The sequence below is a fragment of the Limanda limanda genome, chromosome 2 (assembly GCF_963576545.1).
Source record: "Limanda limanda chromosome 2, fLimLim1.1, whole genome shotgun sequence".
Taxonomy (NCBI): domain Eukaryota; kingdom Metazoa; phylum Chordata; class Actinopteri; order Pleuronectiformes; family Pleuronectidae; genus Limanda; species Limanda limanda.
In genome coordinates, this window is record NC_083637.1 from 23,166,951 (window position 1) to 23,192,968 (window position 26,018).

At 44.3% G+C, this 26,018-nt stretch overlaps 3 protein-coding genes across 7 annotated transcripts; 1 reads left to right on the forward strand and 2 right to left on the reverse strand.

Annotated features, from left to right (window-relative positions):
• Nucleotides 1-517: 517 nt before the first annotated feature.
• On the reverse strand, nt 518-9,932 carry tnpo2b (transportin 2b). The gene is made up of 24 exons (XM_061087312.1): nt 9,770-9,932; nt 9,023-9,122; nt 8,098-8,173; nt 7,775-7,924; nt 7,444-7,550; nt 7,201-7,334; nt 7,007-7,088; nt 6,204-6,326; nt 5,989-6,107; nt 5,833-5,893; nt 5,567-5,738; nt 5,036-5,188; nt 4,625-4,850; nt 4,367-4,538; nt 4,084-4,278; nt 3,809-3,967; nt 3,180-3,267; nt 2,950-3,048; nt 2,745-2,840; nt 2,472-2,547; nt 1,902-2,001; nt 1,736-1,810; nt 753-882; nt 518-645 (listed from the first exon to the last, which is right to left on the reverse strand). Exons 2-23 carry the CDS (start codon nt 9,119-9,121, stop codon nt 775-777), a joined length of 2,670 nt encoding a protein of 889 aa, XP_060943295.1. The 5' UTR covers nt 9,122; nt 9,770-9,932; the 3' UTR covers nt 518-645; nt 753-774.
• Nucleotides 9,933-10,827: 895 nt separating this feature from the next.
• On the reverse strand, nt 10,828-11,372 carry rln3b (relaxin 3b). Its single transcript, XM_061087550.1, has 2 exons — nt 11,198-11,372; nt 10,828-11,105 (listed from the first exon to the last, which is right to left on the reverse strand). Exons 1-2 carry the CDS (start codon nt 11,370-11,372, stop codon nt 10,828-10,830), a joined length of 453 nt encoding a protein of 150 aa, XP_060943533.1.
• Nucleotides 11,373-12,771: 1,399 nt separating this feature from the next.
• On the forward strand, nt 12,772-25,623 carry rfx1b (regulatory factor X, 1b (influences HLA class II expression)). Of its 5 annotated transcripts, none has more exons than XM_061087336.1 (18): nt 12,772-12,900; nt 13,999-14,374; nt 17,138-17,235; nt 17,353-17,445; nt 18,930-19,003; nt 19,163-19,454; nt 19,551-19,732; nt 19,829-19,948; nt 20,345-20,466; nt 20,613-20,731; nt 20,998-21,101; nt 21,181-21,332; nt 21,545-21,642; nt 22,447-22,596; nt 22,714-22,925; nt 23,025-23,178; nt 23,854-23,899; nt 23,987-25,623. In XM_061087336.1, exons 2-18 carry the CDS (start codon nt 14,026-14,028, stop codon nt 24,133-24,135), a joined length of 2,514 nt encoding a protein of 837 aa, XP_060943319.1. In that variant the 5' UTR covers nt 12,772-12,900; nt 13,999-14,025; the 3' UTR covers nt 24,136-25,623. The 5 variants fall into 5 exon arrangements, with proteins under 5 accessions (XP_060943319.1, XP_060943308.1, XP_060943334.1 ...); XM_061087325.1 differs by having other exon boundaries at nt 12,772-12,892; XM_061087351.1 differs by having other exon boundaries at nt 12,772-12,892; nt 23,990-25,623.
• Nucleotides 25,624-26,018: the final 395 nt, after the last annotated feature.

The following is a 26,018-nucleotide window of genomic DNA, read 5'->3' on the forward strand; positions in this document are numbered from 1 at the left end:
AAATTGAACAGAGTTTGGACACCTATCTGTCTGTCCCCAACTACATGTAGTAGGTCTCAAAAAGTCGAAATGATAGTGCCACCCGCAGTCAGTTCCATGTACTGCATGTACAGCATGTGCAAGTGTACTGTATGTTTTGAGTCGGTGTACGTTGGTCTGTCCCTGTCGGTCAAGCTATCGGTTACTCTTACAATTAGGAATCCCATTAAAATCTCCACTGTCTTTCCAGCCAGTAACAGACCGTTCTATAGCTCTTTAGTTTTCCCTGCCTTGTTATTAAGTTCCCTCCCTCTCTTTCCCTGACTCTCTCTGAGCTGGTCTCTTTCCCTGCCTCCCTCTTTCCCCTACTTGTCTTTCCCTCCATCTCTCCTCCGTGTCCTTCTCTCCGTCCTTCTCTATCTGTCCCTCTCTATCTGTCCCTACCAGTTAGTTTTTCTGTGTCGGGTCCCTGCCTAGTTAATCTAGAGGTGTCCCCCTGTCCCTCCCTCCCACCCGCCCACCCTCCCTCTATGGACAAACACATAGGGCGTGGGGGCCGTCCGTCAGGGGGAGCGGCCAATAGCGTCCCTCTCCCTCCCCCCAGATCAGGGCAGTGCAATACACAGATGGATGAGTTTCCCATTCACCCTCCTCCTGCTGGCTCACCTGTGAGGATGGACAAAGAGGGAGAGCAGACGCAAAATAAATACATTTCAGTGTAATCCTTTATACAACGTGATTTGACTTTAAATAAAAAGCCCACGTGTAGTTACCTCTTGGGTGGGTGTAGAGAATCTAAACGCCATAGCAGGCTGCCAGTCTCTCCTTCAGCAGTGGGGGGAACTGCTCTGAGAACTGCTGCCAGTTCTCCTCCCCAACCTGCTCCTTAAAACCATGCAGGATCTGTGGAAGAACATTTATTTTAGACAAACTGTCAAGTCATTTTCAACTTCTTAAGCAGTTGGGCCACAGGATTATGATAATAATAATAATTTCTCTTGCAACTAGTGTGACCCTTTTCTAACTATTCCTTCATCAAGATCCGGTTTCATGAAAGCAACAACCTGGCATTTGATTGTTCGACTGACCGATCGGTTTCAGTGGATGGGGATGGTTTCTCTGTCAAAATGAGCAATGTCATCATTTCAGTTACCTCAAGTAAGGAGGTTTGTTTTTCATTGTCGTTTGTGCGCTTGTTAGCAGGATTACACAAAAACTACAGAACCCATTTTCTTGAAACGTGGTAGGATGGGACACAAGCTAAGGAGGAGCCCATTACATTTCCTGGCAGATCCAGGAATTCTTTTTATTTTCTTAAAACTTAGGGTGTTTTTTTTTACAAATTGGATACACAAAAAGGAGGATGGTGAGACGTCCTGGTGTATGTGTCTGTGTGTGTGTCTGTGTGTAAGTGAGGGAGACGATGGGATAATTACATGGTTTGACATGAGGGAAGCATGCCTTGGTTGAGTCACCCAGTAGAGCAAATGATCTCTGTCTTACCGCAGGCAGAGGCAGGAAGTGACAAATTAATACTGCTGCAGAGATCACGTGATTTTCTTCACAACACACAGACGCCAGTGTCGGCTCTTATAACCACAAACTCTTTGGACATCTTCGTCAGAGTCTTCTACGTGTATGCCACCGCCTTTTCACCGGGAGGTATTTTTATGCCTTTGTGTATCTTTGTTATTATGGAGGGAGATTGAGGTTTCGATCTTTGGACCTCGCCCCTCCATGTGACCTGGAACCTCACCTTGTAGAACATGTCTCTCAGATCCTCTTTAGGATTCACCCAGGACGCCACCGCATCACAGAAGAAGATGAAGTCCTGAACAAACAGAGGAAGAGATTATAAATAAAAGGTCTCATAAAAGCTCAAACCCTAGAAACCTCAGGTCTTACAGTGCACAAAGCCTCACCTGCACCACTCCTCCTGGGTTCACACCAATCATCATGCAAATCCCACGGAAGGCCGAGTCTTTCTCCTCGTTGTCTCGGATGTTCCGCAGAGATGTGCACCTGCCGCCCACAATAAACCAATCAGATGCTGTACAAAGATTTTAACTTTCTAATCTTGTCTTTGAGGGTTAACTATATATTTGTAAAATAAAATACAAATCACAAGTGAGCTACGACCAAACTGAAAAAGTTAAATAAATGCTAAGTGCTACAGTCCTTGTAATTCTGTGATTGTGTTCTGCAGCAATGTGATAACATGGAAAAGCATTTTAAGGAATTTAGGAATTTAAGTCTTGCATTTACAGATAAGCTAACATGAGAGCACACAGAATGGAAGAGAGAGGAGAGAGAACATAGGGAACAATCTGATGTGGTAAACCCACAGAAGATAAGAGAGATCGAGCATGTGTGTCAGTGATATATGGAAACTGCCAATGCTGACCGTGCATGTTCAGATGTTGTACATTAAATGACACAGCTATAGAATTGGCAATGAGAGGCATCAAACAAGAGATACAACAGTTTCTCACCAAGGTCGGATGAACTGCGGCAGCACGGGAGCAACCTCCTGAGGACAAACATATCCCAGTCGACCGATGGTGATTGCTGGAAGAGGACACAGATCAGTCAGGACAGACGAGAGTGTGTCCAGTACTCTGACACAAAATGCACTCACTTCTACCATGTGAACCATTAAATGTCACTTTATCTGCATTGTGCTATCAGTCCCCTGTAACCTTACTTAAAAATAAACCTCCTTAAACCTCCTTAGTGGGGGTACACATCTGTATATGTTCACATACCAGTGTTCTCCAGCAGGGTCTTGGGGGTGTTGGGTCGATTAATAATCTCTACCAGCTGGTTCAGGACCATGGAAATGTACGGCTGCATCTCCACTCCTAACAGAGCAGAACAAAAATAAAGTGAGAACACACAGCATCTCTTGTTAAATGTAACCACACAAACACTTAATGACATCACATAATTTAGGTTTTCGCTAAAACTCACCCATCTGCATACAGATTTCTCCGATGGCCCAGGTTGCATTGTTGCAGACAGAGATGAACTCTGGATTAAGATTTGTCCCGAGGATCGGCATGAATTCAGCTGCAGCACACACGCAAACATGTTAACATCACATTGGATACACACAAAGGAGGATCGTGAGAGCTCCTGGTGTGTGTACCGTGTAAGAGTATGTGTGTCTGTGTAAGTGAGGGAGACAATTAGATAATTACCAATACATGGTTTGACATGAGGGAAGCATGCCTTGGTCAAGTCACCCAGTAGAGCAAATGAACTCTGTCTTACTTCGGGCATCGTATCCTGGGACAAAAAAGACACAGACACAAGGAGAAATGTAAACACACAGTGTCAGAAGATGTTATCATTCATCCTGTGGAGAAATCTAACAATGTGGCTGTTCTTCTTGTTCAATTACAGTTTTATAAAAGGTTCAAGATCATTTGAGTGAAAGTGCAAAAGATCTGTGCATTTCCTGAGTGAAGTTGACACTTGGCTTTTTGGATATAAAATGTCATCACTTCATTATTTAATCCTCACAGTCATTTGTGTGAAATTTTAATTGCTAAATTAGTGTAAGAAGGGTTGAGCGAGGTCACAGGGACCTCTTGGGAACAAGAAATGAAATAGCCTCCGGTTGTTCCAGATATATCGTGTTCACAAGAAAGTGAGTCTAAGTGACCTTTTCCAACAAAACCTTATCAGTTCACAGTCCAAGGAAACATTTGTACCCAGGCACTCTGGAGATGGGAAATTCATGAGAAAGGGAGGAACAGGTCGACAATCCCAGTAAAGAATGATGCCTTTAAATTCAAATTAGACATAATACACAGGCTCTTCTCACCTGCATGCACTGGAAAAGCAAAGTCATGATGTTACTGCGAGCCACAAGTGTGTCCACATGGCCCCCAAGCCCCTCAGCCAAGCCACTTAAAAGATCCAGAGCCACGATCATGAAGTCCTTATCGGGGGCCTCGTACTGGTCTGGCTGCTGACTGTACATCTGAGACACAAACAGGCGTAAAGAAAAATTCAGAGGTGGGATAAAGTGTATATGTAATGTAGCAAAGCTTGAATTTGATGGGCAAACCCATGTGTGAGTGAGTGTGTTTCATTTACCATGGCCTGAGCCAGTGTCTTCTGGACAAGGGTGACGCAACGCTGGTAAACAGGCTCGCAGTAGGGGAGGAAGCCGCTCTGCAATGCTGTGGCAACAGACGACAGACACTCCAGCAATGGGAAGAGATCTTTGTCTTCATCCTTCAGCTCGTTCCACTTGGCAATCAGTGGAGGCATCAGCTTCTGTATGTACTCCTAGAAACACAAGAGATTGAGTTTGGCTTGTCGTCGTATTATACAACAAAACAGGACTTTGTACGGACACGTGTCTTTTGGAGCTCACAGTTTGGTTCAGATGGTGTCCCACTGAGTCTGCCAATGTTCCTATGGCATCATAGAGAATGAGCAGGTTCTTGTGCTGATACTTCCCGAATGCAAAAACCAGCGTGTCCAGGATGAAGCTGAGATACGGCACCAGCTCTGTACACGCCTCCTCCTCTAGAGTGGCAAACGCACTGTAGCAAAGATAAGATGGTAAAGAGGTAAATGAGCAGAAAGTGAGAGATTAAAAAGATGGACATGGAAAAAGAAAGGGTTGTACCTGCATGCCGCCTCCTGCACCCTCTTGTTGCCATCCAGGATGCGTTTGAGCAGCTCAGTCATGAGGGGTTTGAGATGGGCGTCGGGGGGCTGGCCGACCACCCAGTGGGCGTAGCGGCTAAGAGTCCAGCAAGCGATGGAGCGGACCAGAGCTTTCTTGTCACACAGACACTGAATGAGGTGGGGGATGAGCTCAGGCAAGTAAGGTACCATGCCTTGCATGCAGCCTGGGTGGACAAAAAGTTGTATTCAACATTAAAACCAAGTCATCAATGAAATATCAAGATAGATCAATTCAAATGTGGAATACACGTTTCCTTTAATCCTGAACCTGAAATGTAATCTAAAAAATGAATCACCCATTTCACTTAAGTATACTGTATTTCAATAGCAAGTCTGTGCCACATCTTACCCTCAGCAATAGCCCCCAGGACAAGGATGCCAGACTCCTTGATGACCCAGTCAGGATGGAAAAGCAGACCTTTGAGCAGGGGTAAAAGATGGGGGAGCAATTCCTCACGAAACACGTTGGCAAGGACGTCCAGAGCTGCCGCCGAGCACTTCCCTACAAAGAGACGACACCGTAAGCATTTGATAACCTTGACATTTTAAATCTAATGCTGCAGGTGAAAAACTGGCCCAGCAGAGCACAAAATAATACAACTACAGACCAATGGGACCATTAGTGGGTCCCAGAGGTAGTGTAATGAAAGTCTAGATGCTTACCTGTGTGTGTATGTGTATGTGTGCGTGTCTGTGTGTGTGTAGCTACAGTGTACTCGGCATGTTTTGTAATGGGTGAAAAAAAAAAAGGAGCTGTAATAAACCTTTTCCATTTAGCCACTGCTCAAAAAAATAAGACCATCTGAGAGAGTACCTTAATAGTAAGAACTACCACATGATTACTAGAGAGGATTACTCAAGCTGCTTGTCTGTAACTCACGTAGGTTCCAGTCAGACAGTGTATCATCATCATCATCATCGTCTTCATCAATGTCCTCCCCCTCCTCGCCATCCCCTCCTTCGTGCTGCAGTGTGACGGTGCGGGATTTGTGGAAGCGAGGTTTGATATCTTGCTCACTGTCTGGAACTGCCTCATCCTCTTCAACGTCGCCCTGAGGAACAACAGAGAGAAATATGAATGAAGAGTTGAGAGAAGAGAGAGCAGAGTATGAAGGGAAACATTTGATTTGTCCAGGTGTGGCTGACCTTTAGAAGGATGATGTCAATCTCAGAGTATTTCATCCCATTCACCAGGATAGGAATCAGCCTGAGACAGAGACAGAAAACAACAATATTACTGAGCTGAAATAATTCGGTCATCACATTATACAGGTGCAAGATTCTCATGGCATAAACACTTACTGGACCAAGTGGCCAGAGAGGGCCTCTTTGCAGATGGGCTGTTCAGCCAGAGTCAGCCAGAACTCACAGGCCTCCAGAGCCACGTTCTCATCTGGGTCCTGGGTGCGCTGCAGCATGTACTGGAGCCAAACGAGAAGAAGCAGTCATGAGGGGAGGAGTGTTGAGGAGTGAGAGAAGGAGCAAATGTTGTCTGGTTGATCAAGTCCCACTCTCACCTGGATGATGCTGTGCATGTGTGGGATGAGGCGGTCGATGCGGACTTCCAGCAGCATGACGAGAGCCCTGCACACGTTCTTCCGCACTTCGCTGTCCTCGTCCCCGGCCAGGGCAAACAGACTCTGAGTGGGAAAGACACAAGGAGAGATCAGCTTGGAGTCGAAAATTGTTAAATTGGTAACAAGCCTGCATGTGTGCAAACACTAAGGTCAAAAACTGTGACAGGACAAATTAGACTAGGGCGGGTTGCCACAGTCAAGATAGTTCATAGAGGTGTGCATCTTCCCTGATGTTTTCTAATCATCACAAAAATCTCTATAAAAACCTGATTAACTCATTAATGTTCCTGGATAAACAGGGCATCGCTTCTTCTTCTTATGGTCGTCCATGTGGAGATTTCCAAACCTCTAATAATTCATGGGAAATACTGTCTTACACTTAATTATTTTACATATACTTCACAAACAGGAATAAACTGGAGGGTGATGTTTGGCTGGAAACTGGTCTGATTCCAGGATAACACGACTGCTTTCCTTCTGCACCATCAGTGGTTGAAACGAGCTTTGCAGCATATTTCTATGTCGTTTTTCTCCTTAAACACAAAACGTATATTTCTGCATTGCCTTGTTTGTCTGTTATATAATCAGTTCTGAAGGGGCTAGACGAGAGTCCGGGGAGGGGTGCTGGAAAAAACGACTCTGGTCTTGTTTTCTCGATGATCGAAAGGAGGGAAAACGATCAAAACAAATGGTATTTATTTATAACAACACAAGCTCTACCGAGACAAAGTTGAAGCACTCACCTCAATGAAGGTGTCTATGTTATCCATCAGAGCCTGAGCTCGACCAATGATGAACTGGTTCACACACGCTATAGCATGGGATCTGAAAAAAGAAAAGCCACTGATTTTTATCAGGAAGATTCTACTGTTGTGGGCTAAGGAGGCGACACAAATAGCTTGTAGAGTCAGCCAGAGAAGTCGGGTGTTTGACTGACCTGATCTTGGCGCTGCAATGCTTGAAAAACTGGAGGAATTTGGGGATCATAATGTTGAGAGGTCTGTTCAGAGCATCGCTATCCAACAACTCAGAAGAGTCCTCACAGATTTTCTGCAGAGCTCCAAAAGAACCCTGACAGAGAAAATGATACACAAAGTTGTTATTTTTAAATCACAAGAAACAAGTCTGATTATTGCAAAACATTGCAAAGCTTCTGTGTGCGCAGGTTAGTGAGGCTGACCTCGCAGGTGTTATAGTCATCAGAGTTGAGCAGATTACAGAGCTGAGGCAACAGCTCTGGCCACGTCTGCAGCTCTCCTTTAGAGGCTATGGTCGTGATCAGGATACCTTGATGATAAAAAATGAAAAGTTACTTACAAACTCACTAAATAAATAACTGCACTTATCAGCAGGTTCATTCATTTTGAATCTCTCGACAATACAACGCTTGCTCCCACACAGCCACATTACCTGCAGAAATTCAACCACCTACATAGAAGTCTGACTCACACTGGTGAGAAAGTGCAGCTAACACTCTTTCTCCATTGTTTCTTTCTCGCTCTAACACCCACCGATCGTAGCTCTGATGAGCGGTGAAGGGTCTCCAATGTTGTTGAGGCATTCTCGTTTGATGAAGTCAGCCACATTGGGAGGAAAGTTCTGGTAGTGAGCCTTCACATTGTTCTTCAGTATCAAACCACTCAAAGAGCGAGTTGGTTCGTCTTTAAAAGAAAAGGCAGCAGAGAGGTGGAGACAGAGACACATTATTTATTTATTTGTAATGGGAAGGAGGTTTTCACGGAAATATTTGCTGCAGACAATAAAGTAAATTTTTAAGGAAACAACAATTCCGCTCTGTAGTCAATATCCTTATTTTTGACGTGCACATACATACCCTCAGATTTGAGGCTTGTGAGGACGAAGATGAGATAGTTGTTGAAATCTGGAAACTGATTAAGTTGCTCCAGTTTCTGAAGGTTCTGTTAAGGAGATCAAACATGTACACACACAGGGTATAGCTCATTCTCACTCATGTTTCTTGTTTTCCTTTGTGGCAGAGTGGAGTCATATAGATTAACAGTAAATCATATTGGTTCACTGGCTTTACACTGCACAGGACAACATGTACAGTCAGTTGTCACAGTCAATCATTATGACAAACAAGCAACCACAGAGGAGTTCAAATCTCGTACTTATTCTCTCACCCTCTCCTACGCATACTGTTCAGACCTGCTATTAACATCCGTCCTGAAATATTCAATCATAAGTGGACAGGGTTAAGTGTGTCTGTCTAAAACGACTCTGAATGCGACTCCTGTGGCCAATTATGATCAGGTCGCACTTCCCTGCTCAAAATGCATTAATCACATATCACATTTGTGTTTGCAAAGACCAAATAGTGTGGTTTTACCCAGTCTGAGTATATGGATGTTTCCGATACCAATGTGCTTGTGTGGGTGTGTCTGCATGAGTGAGCAAGAGGTAGAGAGGAGTGAGGAGGGGCTGAATGAATGCAGCTGTGAAGAAAACTAATTTAGAAAAGTATCAATCCTTATGTGGTGTTCTGTCACAAAGAAATCACTGTATGGTCACTGAGGAGCAAGAAGGAGGTTGTATTCATTCATATCTGCCCCTAGACATGTTCACACAGCTCAAAGAATGTGGCCACATCTGTCCGTCCACCTCTGACTGTGGGCTGAGACCTGAGGACCATTCAGACCTGAACTTGACTCAGGACGGGTGTAAACACTAGGAGTGAACGGGTCATCCTTCCTCAAACACACACACAGTCACACACACACACACACAGATGAGGATACTTCTTGCACTGCTCTCTGTGTCGCTGTGTCTGGGGACTGGGAGTCCTTCAGTAGCTGAAGCACTTGCTGCAGACCCTGTTCATCTGGCTGCCACTCCATCCTACAAGACACGAACACACACAATACCTGTTTAGGAGGAATGTGCAACACACAACCAGACGGCCCCACCTCGGTGCATTACAACTCACATCACGTAGAATTAACGTAGAATGCGCATTCACTGTAGCAGATGTTAATACACGACAATAACGAGCCAAATACTCGCTAACTGCAAACGTAACGGCTGGGTACTTTGATCTCAATGTAGGTTCATCCACAGTGTTTGCCTATGACGTTCCTGTTAGCATAGCTGTTTATTAGCATGTCCCGATCCTGGCTACGTTAAACCAAGCGATGCAGCTCGACGGTGGACTTTAACAACGCACAGCTGTATGAATAAAGAACCTCCGGCCACTCGCTGCAGAGCCGCTTTCTACGTGAGGCCCAGGCGGCAAATGTATCGGCTCATTTAGCTAGCAGGTTAGCTTAGCATCGCTGTGATGCTCATCCCGCACCGGACTCACACAGAAATCCGCCGCCGGGAGAGATCCTCCGGGGACAGTGGAGACCCGGCGCGGGGTTGTCACGGTTGTGTTGCTACATAAAACCCCCCGAGACGACGATAACCACAACAGCCCACCGCCCAGCAGTCGCTACCAGCAGCACGGCTAGCTAGCATCACCTAGAAAGTGCCGCGAAAGGTTTTACCTGGTCACTCCAATGTCGCAGATCTATATTCCTATAGACGGTGGTGCAGTCACGCTGGAGCCGCTCACATTAAACAAACGATGACTTCGACCTGTGTAGCTGAACGCAAACTTGTGACCTCGGTAGATCTGTGTGCTCACTACTTGGTATGTGACACAGATCGCATGCCTTGCAATCAAGCCGGGTGAGCTGTTTGATCGCGTTCGGCTTCCGTACTGGAAGGAACGAGTAACTGCAGACACAAGATCAACTTTTAATGTTCCCATTATTTTATATTTAATGAACAGGAATCAGTGTATGGTATGTTACACTATGTTGAGGTGGGATAATTAGTTATTGATGCATCACATACATTTTAATGGCATATGCATTGTTTTGCGTGGTGTTCTGTTTCTGGCCACCAGGTGGTATCAGTTTCCAGTTGATGCAGCATCCATGTAACTGCACAATGATCCGTAGGTGATGCAGGGTGTGGGTGCAAGGACATGAGCACCAGTGCATCCTTTAAGCACACCATCAATAAAAGCCTGTATATGTTAGACTTGTTCAGCCCAGATTTGCTGTCACTGCTTTAAAATTAATTTATCGCTGATGCAGGTTTATTGCAATGGATGTCAGTGCTTTGTGAATGTGCAAATCTACGATATCTAACCCTCAAAACAACCACATGTAAATCAGAGAATAGTAGGACACGTCATGTGCTCACAGTCACCACCACCTCCTCCATTTCAAAATCCTTCAAGGTTTCCCAAAAGTGGAAATGTGAGCATGATCTATCATTTTGGCTTATGTTTAGTAAGACGAACAGACACATTTCGTAACACCTCCATAACGCTTTATTAAACATATATATATATATCAATCTGTTATAATCACAATAAACAACTTTTGAACACACATTCACATTCCTGAATCCATTAGTCAAATCACAAGGACGGTAAGTTGGATGGGAAGTGTCATTTCATGAATGATTACGATGAAAAACTGGAGGAATCACAGAAAAAGAGAGGAGCTCTGCATGAGTGATAGGACAAGATGCATGTTTAAGTAGACTAGGTTCAGCACAGGGAGCTGATTTCACTCTTGCTACATCCCCACTTGCAGCAGGCGTTGGACAGTCCGACCACTACATCCCGTCCCTTCCTGTCCGCACTCCGCAGAGCCTCCAGCACCTCCTCTGAGATCGGCAAGCGAGCTGAGTTTCTGAATCCAGTAGCCACCGGTGCCACTTCCAGCGCTTGATCTTTCCATCCTTTGGACTCTACAGTATCCTGCTCATTGGTATGATGGATGGGGTCTGTGTTCCATGGGTCAAAGGCTTCTTCTCCAATGAGAGCTGATTCAAAAAAAAGGAAAGGTTAATCTCTTCATATTGCATTCAGGCTCTAGGTAAACATGGCAGATATAGTCCCTGGCACACAGTCTTACCTGAGTCTCCTATGCTTCTCCTCCAGCGAGAACCACCACAGGTAAAGATGACAGCTCGTATGAACTCTCTCCCGCACAGTTTCACCCCGTAGAACGAGGGATGGCCGTCGTTGGAGCGCACCCGGTCTACCAGAGCCACCAACAAACCCAGGGACAAGAGTGCTGCCTTCCACATGGTGAGACTGAAAAGATGCTGGAGGTCTTTCAAAGGCTGGAAATCGCTTGAGGCGTTGTGTGGTTTGCGTTTCATCTCGAACCGCTTATATAGGACCTCAGCTCACCTCCACTATTTGTCATGCCCAGAGATAAGACCCGGAGACCTTTAGGAGCAACAATGCACATGGAGAAAAATTAAAAGTTGTGATTAAGTAGCGAATGACGCCAGAGGTGTTGTCAGCGGAGCTCTCGGCTATCTAACCACACGTGGCCTTTTGATGGCCTTCATGACCTTTACATCAGTTGGGCTCGTGCTGTCACCTGCACTATCTCCTCCTTGCTATCTGCTCTGCTGGGGGATTGGATGGAGATCACTATTCATTCAACCCAAGAATAGCTGGGGCGATATACGTTGGCGGCCACACACGCACACTGACACACGCACACTTACACACGCACATATACACGCACACACACACACACACACACACACACACACACACACACACACACACACACACACACACACTCACTCACTCACACACACACACACACACACACACACACACACACACACACACACACACACACACACAGAGTTGTGTATCCATGATTCCAGACTACATTGCATCGACCAACATTAAGTCCTTGGCGACTTGCGTTGATTTTGATAGGAGATTTGCTCTTACTTTGGCCACCATACCTAAATGCTGTACCCCAACCCTAACCCTAACTAACCCAAAGTTAATCCTATCACTAACCATAAAATAAGGTGTTAACTCTAAATTTAACCAAACAGCCCACTGAAAGGGATGTCAGAAAGTGAGGACCAGTCAGGATGTGCTCACTTTCCCATGAATACACCTTATAAATGTACCTTCCTGGAGACTTACTCTAACCTTTACTATAGTTACCACTTGTCGAACCCTTACCCTAACCTTAACTCAACCTTAATCTTAAAAATAACCTTAACTTAATCTAAACCTCAACCTCAACCTTAACCCAAAACATGTTTTCACCTATATACGCTTCTACTGAAACGGGCCCCAGATTTGAGGTCCTCACCATGGTCCCAACAACAGTGGTAACACACACACAAACACAGTTACACACACACACTATCAAGCCCACACACACACACACACCTGATGAGACTGCATTGACACACACAATAAAATTGAGTAGAGAAGGCCAGATGTGAGGGACGATATCAACATTGTACATTCTGTACAATCATAAAAGTCATATTAGAAGTGGACGTTGTGCTCTGACAACATTGACAGACAGGGACGTCTACCAATCACTGAACGGTATTTTTAATGACGTCGCGACCACCTCCCAGGTCAACCAATCAGCATCTAGTGCAGGGCGGGGCGATAACGGGAGGGTAGCAACAGTTGCCCCGGTGAAGGCGAGGCGCCATAGTCACGGTAGTCCTGGCGACAAGAACCAAGCAACGGGAGTCAACAACAACAACCGAAATATAAGGGGGAAAAAAACTTTAACGACTAAAACGGACAAAACTGGGATAAAGCAGAGGTGACAACGTAAAATATCTCAGTACTACTGTGTCGTGTTGTGTACATTTGAATACGTGTGCTTGTTTGTACAGTCGTCAGCGGTAACGTGGACTGGCTGGAGACTCTCGGGGATGGAAGTGGTTGCTGGCTCCTCTGTGAACGCACACCGTTGTTATGGCGATGTCAGATCTTTGATAAGAGCACAAGATGGCGGGTGTGTGTTGTAGTGGCCAGTCGTACTTTTTTCCGTCACATCTGTCAAGAGTGTGTCGTTCCGCTCCACGTGACGCCTGAGACCCGAGCGAGGCGTGATCGGTGACGTGGTTACAGATTGATCTGCCACCCGACAGGAGGGTTGAGCATTTAGCTGGCTCGCTCAGACGTCACAGGTCAACGTGAGCTGCTAACCGGGGGAAGCTATCACTCTCGTTTTCCGCAACTCACTTTTCAAGCCAGCGATCCAGAGCCGCTGGGCACAGGGAAGCACATGGGGCAGCTCGGCCGACATTAGGGTTAATGAGTCACGCAAGCGGAGGCATGCGTGTGACGTGTTTTTGTGACTTTGGAAAAAGTTTTTGGTGTGACATTGAAAGTCGACAAGCCACCTCCGTGCACACGGTGTGCGGTGCGATCATCTGATAGTGTTGTTTGCCTTGTTGGTTCCCGCAGGAGGGGCTTGTCCCACAGGGGGATGGCCCGAGACTCCTGTCTGACAGTGGGCCTCACAACTGATCCGTTTAATTCCAGATGGGACAGTGGGGCATTTAATTTTTTTCAGATTTTTTATAATTTTCAGTTAAGTCATTATATTTAATTTGACACAGTGAGTTAACATTGCTTTTGAAATGTACTACATTGACTTATTTTCATTTATGGATCTTAATTTTGCACTGTTGTTGATCAAACAGGAAAGGCTTTAGACTGCTGCTTAATCTGAGACAAAAGCCCCACTTCCTCCTCTGGTTTATGTTTCCTCATACACACACACACACACATGCACACATAACACATTTGTGTGCACACACTCTAGCTCTATCTAGCCAAAACCTCTGTGAAATTATGATAAGCCAACCATATGTGTTTGCAGCACTTTCATTAATGACTTCCCTCGCCTTTTATCCACAGAACTAGTGCCTCAAAGGATTGGTTGCCATGGCAACTTCTGGATACTCAGAGGACCTTCAGCCTCAGCAGGCCAACTCGGTAACCTTAGCAACAACTGCTGCCACCACACCCTCGTCCACGAAGACGACACACTTCCTGTCCGAGATCCCACCAACCTCTGGAACCACCGCAACAGCCAACCAATCGTCCGGCGCCTCAAAAACCGGACAGGATGCACTTTGTTCTCAAGCTCCGCCCACCCAGGCCCAGAGCCAGAAGGCACTGGTTCTGACCACTCCCACGCAGCACTATGTGTCCCCCAACATTCAGCACTCGACGGTCCAGAAAAGTAATGGTCCGAGTGGTTCTCCTCAGTACATCATAGTCACAGTCACAGGTGAGAGGCACATGTATGACTGACACTGTACAATTCACATTTTGCGAACACACACAATGCTTTCACACAGGACACGCTACACCGAGAGGTTCAGTATGTCCTGCAAGTCTCTTATAAGCTATAAACACCAGGCTGGTTCCTGCTGGGAGACTGACAGCCTGTGTGGCACAGTGTGTTACACTTTAGTTAGAAATCAATGGCAGAGGGCAGTTGTGTTTAGATATCTGTATCAAGATCTTTAAAGCAATGACAAACGCTTGTACAAGGTTTCCAGGACCAATTGCCATTTCAAATGTTTTTTGAGCAGTAAAGAAAAAATTAAATAGTAGTAATATTATTATTTTCATAAAGATGATGTTTAGTTATTGTTTGGGTTTATAAGTCCAGGTTACACATGTTATGCCCTATTGAATTGCATGCCATCTTTACAATCGTCTCTGATTGGATGATGACTGAAGACTCCCTAAATCCTGTAAGAGCTGAGGCACCAGTGATGTAGTTTGCCTGTCTGGTTCGATGGTGCATACATTATGAGGACAGAACACGCTGATGGACTCGGTTGCTAGGCTGCACAGTCCCTAACGTGGGAGCGTGGACTAATGATGGATGGAATCTGACTTTTCTTTTACTCTGCTGTTTTTACTGTTCTAGATAGAGAGTGGTATACTGACGTTTTGATCATTATTATAGAATCCAAATTGAAATAGGCTTTTGGTGTTTTTTTGAAACGTATCCTCATATAAAAAACATGCTTAGTCAAAAAGAAACCAGTTTAATCCGGCATTTTGAAAGATGGTGGAAGCGAGAGGGAATCGACCCCAACTGGAGTCTATCCTTATGTTTATTTTAGGGTTGTCTATTCGCAGATCTTTTTGCCTGCTAGTATCATGTAACACTATGCACTCTCACCCAGAGGGAGAGAGTCACATGGCCATGGCCTGGATGACTAAGTTATCTGAATAAATGTGCTCATTTAAAAAAGAATCCCCCTACATCGGAAGCATGGACTGCAGTTTGCCTCAGTACTGTTTCTCAGATAATTTGGTATAACTACTTGATTAGAGAATACAGTGCAGCATTTGTGCTGTGTATCTGTTACATGTGTTCACATTTTAGTTTGCAGGCTCAGATGATGTACATTAGCATTTCTTTTAAACCAGTACATCACATTGTGTTTTACTATACACAAAGATTACCTACTTCCTGCTAGCAGTAGTAATTTGTTTTTGTTTTTCTTAAACAGAAAATGGAACAGAACGATCAATGTGACACTTACAAAGGACAAAAACGTTTTTCTGCTTTTCTCGGACTTCATTACGGCAGCAGCATTATGAATTCAGCAGGGATTATAAGAAGTTAAGCTTCACCTGTTAACCTGGCAAATGGGAAGATCATTTTTCTTTATCAGTCAATGTGTCTCATGTGTTTAATGCAAACCTTGAAAAAAAAGACACGTGTCCATCACAATCGGCTAAGAGATGTGGCCTATAGTGACACATCCCCACATCTCTGATAATGCAGGAGATACAATTCTGCGGTTATTTGAGCTGACCACATATTCAAAATATTAATGGTTTAAATGTTGTTTGCAAAAATATCTCAATAAAATAAAGGGTTTAGGTATTAAGTCTTATGTGCACTGAAAAGCATTTGCATTTCCATCGCCCGCCTTTATGTCCCGGGGCCTTTCCAGTTTCTGGATTTGATTCTGTAAATGTTTTTACTTAATTTTCTTTGGCTACGCTTTATCTGCAACCCAAAAATGTTTAATAGTTTTCTAAAAGACTACTAATTAATATGTGATTGTCAATCAATGAATCAATCAATTATTTCTGTGGACATGCCCAGTGAAAGTGAGGCACAAGCAGTTAGAGCTGAAACCATCAGAGGAGAGACTGAATCTCATTTTCCACCAGCTATCGTAACATGAACTCATATTGAATGATAGTTTGTGCCGAGTTGTGCTGGCTCAAGGAGTAACTAGGATGGCACATACCTCCACCAAGCTCCAACGGTCAGATCAGTTCTCTAAATTTACTAGATTTTTTCCCATCAAGATGCAATAATTATTCCCTGGATCTGCCTTCTGATCTGGATCCACCCCAAAATTTAACGGGTTCTTCCCTGACCCATATCGCATAATTCCACCTAGTTTCATGGAAATTGTTTTTGTGTAATCTTGCTTACAAACAAACACACCAACAATCGAAGGGACAGGGGGGACATTCGAACATCCTCGGCTGAAGTAACTTCACCCAGGCAGTTTGCAGCAGTTACCTCAAAGTACAATACAGAGCGGCACGGTGCAAAACACTTGTTTCTCACCTGAAGGATTTAAAGAAAGTGAATATGACCCTCTCCCCCATCCGCCCACTCCCCTTCCCTCTATCCTCCATCCCTCATGTATCTCTCATTTCCCTCTCATCTGATCTGCATGTTTACAAGATGGAGGGATTTCTCTCTCCATCTGGGGAGATTAGCTGTCCAAGGCTGTCCTTCTGCATGCAACATATAAAGATGAAATGAGAGTTCAGACCGACACACGCTTTCCCCCTTTGCTATCGGTCTCTCCTCTGCCAAGCAAAAAAAAAAAAAATTAAGAAATAGTTGCAGGATGTTCTGCAGCGGCTGTTATTACGATTTGGAAGCAGTGTGTCGTGAGTACTGAACTTGTGGTGATACTGGCTGGATTTTTTTTGTATTGCTTTTTATTTGATCATCTGATGAACCTTCTCTCCCTCACGCTCCGTGTGCCGTCCCCAGAGGGTTCCGTTCACTCCAATGACAGTCTGTCGGACTCCAGCCCGTCAGGCCCTGGCGTTCCTACTCAGGTGGTCCAACCGGTGCAGACCACCGCACAGGTGAGCCCTTTGCATATTTACAAACCATATCAGCCATTTGAGCCCATAGGAGCAGGTTATAAACAGAGGGATGGTTGCCGGAAGAGTTTTATTTGACCCTCTGACTTTACTCAACAGCAGAGGTCAGTGTTGCAGGCAGTGTCACAGGCAGCCAAGAGAATTCAGACAGGCCACATCAGCAACCTGCAGCCGGTGCTCATTAACCAGGAGGTAAACTGACACACACAAGACATTTTGTGTGATCATGTAAGAGACTAGACATTAAATGCTTTCAGTTTAAATGTATGGGTAATTCCATCATTTGTTCATTATTCATGAATTTGTCAAGGGGGACATTAAACAGCAAGTCCAAGAGTAGGGGATGTAGGAGAGAAAGAATTTAGTGCCTGTACCTCTGACACACTTTAGCTTTTTCACTCTCTCAAGCTGATCCCTCACTTTCTCCACAGTTTACCTCAACAGTGTGTTTGCCTTGCCACACACATGATATTCAACCTTATATTCATCTTTACTGGCAGTCAACAACCCCCCTTCTACTTCCTTGCTTCACTGGTTGTAATCCGATATCTAATACACATCTGAGAAATTCGGTCAACAACATGGCTTCCACTGATAATCAGGATGGTGAGCTGTCTAACAGGTTTCAAATATTGCGTTGGCACTGCTCTGCCCTTCCTCTGAACACAAACCCTCTTGATCCAGTTGAGCTACTTCTTCACTACTTTTACCATTTCGATGTCGATTAAAGGCTACATTTAATCTGCTCTTATTTTTTTTAATGATGAATTAAATGTATAGATTTAATTATTAAATTTGACTGTGGTAACTTGTATGGATGAATCCACAGAGAACTAAAATAGCTCTCAGAGAGATCAGACCTCTGCCAAGGCCCAACAGTCCCCTTATGGAGCCACATTTAGATAGACTGGATCCAGATTTTTACTTGGATCCAGCACCAAATTGCACAGATACATATATATCAGTCCCTTTAACATACCAGATTTTTTTAATCAATGGACTTTTTGAAAATCACCATTTATACTTAAAATAAAAAAGAAATCCTGGATCAGCCGCATGATCTGGATCTAATGGATTTTTCCCTGAGCCACCCTACATCCTTCCATCAAGTATCATGGTAATCGTGTCCAGTTGTTTTTGCATAATGCTGCTAACTAACAGACAAAGAATCAAATCCAAAGGAACACAACCTCCACAGTGGAGGTCATTATCTCCCTTCTCTCACCTTAACTGAGCGTTTAAGCATTTTCCAGCTCATTATTTCGGTTTTGATTTGCTTCTCTGCTCTGATCGATGTTGTTTCCGCCACAGCAGGGAGACCTGTTTCCAGCAGACAAAAAAGCTTAGAAAACCCACAGGACACTGCCCTGCCAAGCACAAAACACAGGACACATAGAACACAGGGGAAATGTGTGACTAGCCAGAACATTGTGGAGCAATTAGCAGCTAAAGAGCAAGAGATGTTCCTCCATGAGTGGTGGAGACCAAATACAGAGCTGAAACAGAGTGAATACTTTCATGTCCTCATTTGGACATAAACACAGCGTCAATTGAATGCTAGTGTTGCTCCATGTCTACTGAATGTTGAAAGAAACAAACATTCAACATCTTTTTGCACTGCCCTGAAAATAAAAATCTGTGAACACTGCTTTATGTCTCCTCTTTTCTTTCGCCAGGTGGAGCATGTGTACCCTGGCCAAGTGCAGTATGTGGACGGAGGCGGAGATGCAACCTTCACCACATCCAACATGTGAGAAGAAAAGCAAACCGCTCTGGCGGATTTTTACACATCTCTCAGAAATGCTCTCTGACAACCACGATCAATCAAACACATAATGCAACTTTCCTTGTCATAAAAACTATTGTGTATTCATGTTTCTCTACGCATGTTCTTTTCTTTCTTGTCCAGTCGATCAAGCAACTACCCTTTCTCCGACTCGCCGCTCTACTCCCAGACCCCTCCCATCTCCTCTTCCACTTACTATGAGGATACGCCCGGCTCTGAGTCCGACATCAGCGGGGCTGTGACCTCAGTTTCTGTGGAAACAGGAGGAGCCAATAGCGGTGCAGCTGCAGGGGGATCGGGCTACCTCCTTCAGGGAAGTTATGTGTTAGGAGGAGGAGGGGGAGCATCAGCAGGTGGAGGAGGAGGAGGAGGACAGAGTTACACTAGCCCTAACTCTCGTGCCCCACCTGCTACTGTGAGTACTCAAGTTGTAAAACGAAAATAACGTACGTAAGCATAATCTATGACATGAAGGCTCAAAAAATACAATTGTGTGACCCCCCCTCTCTAGGTGCAGTGGCTGTGTGATAACTACGAGGGGGCGGAGGGGGTTAGTTTACCTCGCTGTACCCTTTACTACCACTACCTGCTGCACTGCCAGGAGCAGAAACTAGAACCTGTTAATGCTGCATCCTTCGGGAAACTCATCAGATCCGTCTTCATGGGGCTACGTACGAGAAGATTAGGGACTAGGTAGACACACACACACACACACACACACACGTACATTAGTGTTGATAGACTTATATGTCAGGTCACTGTCCTAACCTTTCTCTGCGTTTGCTTCAGAGGGAATTCTAAGTACCACTACTACGGCCTGAGGATTAAATCTGGTTCCCCACTCCTCAGACTGATGGATGAGCAGCAGCACATGGCGATGAGGCAGCAGCCTTTTTCACAGAAAAACAGGTATCTGCGCATGGTCTTTTACTTTTGTGAAACCTTGAATTACCACATTACCTTTGAGATCCTGTAAATATAGCATGAAGTCACATCAGTGCACATCATGGTCCATTCGAAATGCCCGTGGCATGTGTTGCAACTTTGTAACTGTCCGTGGACATTGCACTGATGTCATCATTGTTTCTTCCTTGTTTTCACTTGTGTTTTGACATGCTCTATGTGCCTTTGAGTTGCCCTCTGGGGACAAATAAAGTGGTTTTGAATTAAAAGATTAATTCAAACAGCCAGATGGAACAGTTGCTTTGCTTGTGAATTTTTTCAAATGCTCTACATTCAAACATAACCTGCTTTTTTTTGTGACTCCTTCCTCTCTGCCCCCGTGAATGCTGGGTATTCTAACAGGATAAAGCCAGCTCAGAAAACACAGGGGATCACAAACGGTACATCAGGTGGGACAGGTCAACATCAGGCAGCGGGGCTCTGTGATATTTCAGCCCAGGTCCAACAGTATCAGCAGTTTCTGGGTGAGGAACAACTGCATGAAGTCCACCATTGCTTTCTACTACTTACTCTATGATTTTAATCTAAAGTAGTAACATGTGGAACTCAAGAGCTTACTGTTTCATCTCCATGTTCCTCTGTTTCTCTGCCTCTGTTCAATCTGGTGTAGAGGCGTCAAGGCTGCTGCCAGTCTTTGTGGATGTGGATCTGCAAGACGGCCCCCTGCCTGATGGGATCCTATTAGAACACCTCAAGGCCTTTCAGACCCTCTACAGAGAACACTGTGAGGTAGGCTGCAGTGAACAGAGAGAAGACACAAACACACTGTTCACATCGTCCTTATTCTCAAGTTTGCATCCTTAGTAGAACCTAACCTAACCTGGTGAGGAAGGTTGAAATACATTAGCTGTACAGTGCAGCACATAGGTGTTAAAACGTGCTAACAAGATAGCAAGCTCCCTGTACTACTGAGGAATTGAAAATGTGAAAATATTATTAATACAGTTGAAAAGTTTCAAATACCTTTGTGTTTTTATGTCTGTGATTCCTCACAGGCCGTTCTGGATGTGATGGTCAACCTTCAGTTCACTCTCGTGGAGACACTGTGGAAATCCTTCTGGAGGTTCAGCCAGAGCAATGACACCGAATCTCTCAACCTGTAAATATCACAAACGCACGATGCAACCAGCGCTCACTACTACACCCTCTGTTGAAACTAATCTCATGCGCTCCCACAGGCACAATGAGTCTGAGAAGCGACTGCCCAAGTCCTGCCTGGTGGTGCTGTGTAAGTTCGAGCCAGTGTTGCGCTGGACGAAGGAGTGCGACAACCTGCTGTATCAGACTCTGGTGGAGATCCTCATCCCGGACGTACTGAGACCCATCCCGAGTAAGTTTTTAAGGCCTGTAAGAGCCCTGAATGCAAAACTGTCTGGTGAGGTAATCGAGAGTAATTCTTAGATTTACAGGATCTCAGTGTGAAAGCTGATAGAAACTGGGGGCAAGGTTTAGGGGGTTCTCCTCTATGACACTCTTCAGGTTTAAATCAAAATGTAATTCTCTCTCTTTCTCCCCTCTCAATTTCCACCATCACTGCTTCAGGTGCCTTAACTCAGGCCATCCGTAACTTTGCCAAGAGTCTGGAGAATTGGTTGACAGGTGCCATGATGGACATTCCAGAGGAGATGGTTCGCATAAAGGTATTTGTGTGTTGCACGGATAAGATATCAAGTCTTTTGAAACAACCAGAGTCGAGCAAGTGTCTGTACATAGAATGAAAACAAAGAGAAATACAAGATTGGATAAAAAGGCTAAAAGGCGAGGACAGTCAAAAAAAACCTGAGAGAACATGTGGGTCTTCAGTTTAACCTTAAATAGGTCTGCAGAGGCAGAACACTTAATTGTAAATGTTGAACTATTCCGAAGCTTAATAGCGATTACAGTAAACACTCACTTCACTTTTTCCCTTTAGCCTTGACAAAGGTACAGCCAGGAGCAGCTAATGCATTGTATCACCAGGCCATTTAAAGATTTAAAAACAAAACAATCTTATGCTGAATCCTATACTTAAAAGAAGGCCAGTGCAGGGACAGAGCTCTGCATCCTTTCTTTTATATATTTGTATTTCATGCCCAAACACGACCAAACGTCAACGATTTCTATCAATGTCTATCCAAATGCTTTCTAGATCAAGTTTAAGCAGGGACCACTGAACAGGAAAAAAATCCACATTCTTGTTTCACCAAAGAGCTACAGGCTGCAAATGCAATGGGTGTCAGATTGGAATAATTCAAAAACATTTTTAGACGAGATACAAATCACACACACACAAAGAATCATCATGCATGTTAACATGTGTGACCTGAATGATGGGATGTAACTGTATCTTTTGTTTTGTTTTGCATGTTGGTTGAGTTCCATGTGAGCTGGCTGGACCTAATTGCAGCAACGGCCTCCTGACATGCACTTCTTATATTCATACTTTCCTTTCCCCCTTTCCTCAGGTGGTGTGCGTCAGCTCTTTCTCCCAAACGCTGCGACGCTACACCAGCCTGAACCACCTGGCTCAGGCCGCCCGCGCCGTCCTCCAGAACTCAGCTCAGATCAACCAGATGCTCTCCGACCTCAACCGTGTGGATTTCACCAATGTACAGGTCTGTTAGTATCAACAGTCTCTCTCCTCTACCCCTCCCCGGCTCTTATTTTCCTGGTGTTGATGTTAAAGTGAATTACAGCAGAACCCTGATGGTTTTGACACGCGTTCCCCTCAGGAGCAGGCCTCCTGGGTGTGTCAGTGTGATGACACTGTGGTCCAGAGGCTGGAGCAGGACTTTAAAATGACTCTGCAGCAGCAGAACTCCCTGGAGCAGTGGGCTACCTGGCTGGATAGTGTCGTCTCCCAAATGTTAAAGCCGTACGAGCAGAATCCTGTCGCCCTACCGAAGGCTGCAAAGATCTTCCTGCTCAACTGGTCCTTCTACAGGTGAGTGGAAAAAACCTGATCAATATAGATGCAGCTAAAAAAAACTGCTGGGTTTGTGATGAGGATACATTTTGTGCTTCTCCTCTGGTTTCTCACTAGTTCTATGGTCATCCGAGACCTGACTCTACGCAGCGCCGCCAGTTTTGGCTCCTTTCACCTGATCCGCTTGCTGTATGATGAGTACATGTACTACCTGATAGAGCACAGGGTGGCCCAGGCTAAAGGAGAGACACCCATTGCTGTCATGGGAGAAGTATGTACCCACTCATTTTGTCAGTCTCTCACATTATGATACATTTGATCGACCTACTAATTCTAGAAATGTCTGTTTGTCTGTCTGTATGTGAAATGCACGTCAATAGAACCGTTCATCTTATCAGCTTCACACTTGCATTGTGTGTTGTGAATGGGCCAGGGAAACATGGTGCTATTTGGACACGTGATACGTTCACTATTAATAAACTTTGCATAAACAGGGAAACGGCCCTGCAGAGAGCGGATGCACGGCTGAACTGTCTGTGGACCGAGTTCAACATGTCCTCCTCTTATTCCTTGAATAGATAACAGCTGTGGTTGGCAACTGGTGGCCCAGAGCTGTACTGTTGATATAATTATAAGCAATAATATATGTCCCACCATGTCATCTTGACAATTTCATTTTTATTTCAACAAACCAGAGACATTCACGGGTATCGCATGGCACCAACATTAATAGAATCACTTTGAAACGTTATGTTGTGAAGCCTCACAGAACTCTGAAATAGCCAACATGATATGTATGAAAAAATAACAGCATTCAAACATATATGAACCACTCTTGTGAACAATAATAAAGCAAATTCAGTATCATTTTATGAAAACCATAGACTTCAAAGAATGGGCACTGCACCAACTTTAATAAATGTCCAATCTTTTGTCTGTGTTGTAGTTTGCCAGCACTGTCAAGAGAAGAACCTCTCCAGACATGGAAAAAGGTAAACTCGCCACGGTTCTCATCACAAATATGTTCCGGCGTCTAGCGTCTGTTATCTCATTGTCGTGTCACTGTGATTCTCCACTAGAAGAAGAAGAAGAGGACGAGGAAGAGGAGAGTGAAGACGAGAGCGGCGACCTCGTGCTGCAGTCCAGCTCTCTGAGCGCGGTCGACGAGGAGTCGATGGAACCGCCCGCCAAGCAGCCCAGGGCAACTCTAAATCTGCACACAGCTTAGCCAGTGATCTGAATAACTAACAGGCTCCACTTCATGCCCATGTTTGCTTTGAGTTTAACATCATATCATCGCGTTCTGTCGAGATGTTTGACGTAGAGTCTGTGGCCGTTTGGTGCGTGTGATGAAACTGGGAGAACCCTTTGCCAATTATGTATGTTCTGCTTTTTTTTTTGCTGCCATTCTTTTTTCTCTTGGCCTTCACCTGATCATTTACAATCCTTCCCTGTGCCTTCCCTGTGTGTGTGTAGTGGCTCTGCGTCAGTATCCACTCCTGGCCAGCCTCAGCTGTACAGTATAGACAGTGTGTTCTGGCCTCCCTGCTGCCCGGCCTTAACCTCTGACCTGATTCTGTGGAGAGATGAGAAGACTGCAGCAGTTTCCTTTGTAAAACGTCTAAACTCCAAACTATCTTACATTGCCTTTAAAGCAATGAACTATGCAGGGGAGCTGGACTTTATTGGACAGCACAGTCCGAATTATGATTTATATGTTTTTTTTTAGTCTCAGAGTAGCATCTGGTATGATACTGCAATTTTGTGATTTACAGCTATTTGTGGATGCCATATTTGACTTTGTGGTTTTTGGTTCATTTTGGCCAACTAACTGATACCCTGTGCCTTTGCGAGATTAATAGCCTGGAAAAAAAGAAAGAAAAAAGCTTGTATTCTATATATTCAGTATCGGTGGATTATTAAATGAAGGTCCTGTGAAGTGGCTTTGGTGTTGTCATGAGCTTTTGTGGGCTGTTTAGAAAAGAAACCAAGATTTTTGATGGTTGAGCTTTGTTGTGATGAGTCCACCCAGTTTGCTTTTCATTCATCCTTCCATCCATCCCTCCATCCAAGCCACAGTTTTTGTAGTGTAAAAGTAGATGTTTATTTTCTGGGTTTCTATGTTGAATATATTACAGATAATCTATCTTATGTACCTTTTGTGAATGCTGTCAAATATGTAGACTGTTTGTATGTTGTTGAACCATCACTGCCTTAAGAAACATGTCGTGCTGTGTCCACCATCCAGAGTATTGAGCTATATTTTTATTGTGATGATTATGGACCAAGCATGTAAATATGGTGGTTGGCTTTCTAAAATGACCTTTTCTAAAGAGCACATGCTCAACCAGCAGCTTCACGCGTAGGCAGGAGCCGATGTTGATTTTATGAAGCGTTGGATTTGTAGAAAAGATGATAGTCATTGGGAGACTGTAGGAAGACCTGATTTTAAGATCCCACCAAAGAGCACTGAATAGGAAAAAAGGTATATTTACATTTACTCATAGTGACGGTAGACGACTAAACCTGCCAGGAAAATTGAAATCAACTGCTAACTCAACAATTATGTGACTTGGATAGTGTCCCTTGTTTGTGCTGCAGAATATTTTATAAACGAGGGCCTCTTGCTGTTTCCTAAAGACCTTTGTACTCAAACCTGTGATCAATATTGTAGCTTTATTCTCACTGTTAACTAAAAAGATGTGATTGCTCTCAATGTTTGCCATGTTCTCTTCTTACAGAAACGCATTGCATTCAAAAAACACTTTTCTGAATTGAGATAGCACATGATCGATTTTATTTCTGTCTGAACGGTCCCAAAGTCCTAAAGTGTCTGTGAAATGCCGACAATCTATAGTGATGACATAAATAATGCTTAAAGATACACTATACATACCAACCCACACCCATGCTAAAAGGTGGATTTTGAAGTAGACTCATTAGTTCAGAAAAACAAAGCGGATTTTTTTTTTAGGGTTGTTTACATTCTTCATGGGAACACTTGTCTTTGCTCGACTTCATCACCTACACCAGAGTTGTAGTATTTTAACCCCATAAAGTTGCGACAACTTAAGTAATAATCGTAAAATGTAAGCAGTAGAGATAGTGATA

Coding starts and splice junctions, on each gene's coding strand:
- tnpo2b (XM_061087312.1), bottom strand. CDS start 9,121: ATGGAGTGGCAGCCAGATGAACAGGGTCTGCAGCAAGTGCTTCAGCTA. Junction 7,925..8,097: donor CACAAGCCTCAAATCTGAGG/GTATGTATGTGC, acceptor TTTCTTTTAAAG/ACGAACCAACTCGCTCTTTG. Junction 3,968..4,083: donor AGACACTGGCTCAGGCCATG/GTAAATGAAACA, acceptor TTTGTGTCTCAG/ATGTACAGTCAGCAGCCAGA.
- rln3b (XM_061087550.1), bottom strand. CDS start 11,372: ATGTGGAAGGCAGCACTCTTGTCCCTGGGTTTGTTGGTGGCTCTGGTA. Junction 11,106..11,197: donor GAGAAGCATAGGAGACTCAG/GTAAGACTGTGT, acceptor TTTTTGAATCAG/CTCTCATTGGAGAAGAAGCC.
- rfx1b (XM_061087336.1), top strand. CDS start 14,026: ATGGCAACTTCTGGATACTCAGAGGACCTTCAGCCTCAGCAGGCCAAC. Junction 19,004..19,162: donor ACCTTCACCACATCCAACAT/GTGAGAAGAAAA, acceptor TTTCTTGTCCAG/TCGATCAAGCAACTACCCTT. Junction 23,900..23,986: donor CTCTCCAGACATGGAAAAAG/GTAAACTCGCCA, acceptor ATTCTCCACTAG/AAGAAGAAGAAGAGGACGAG.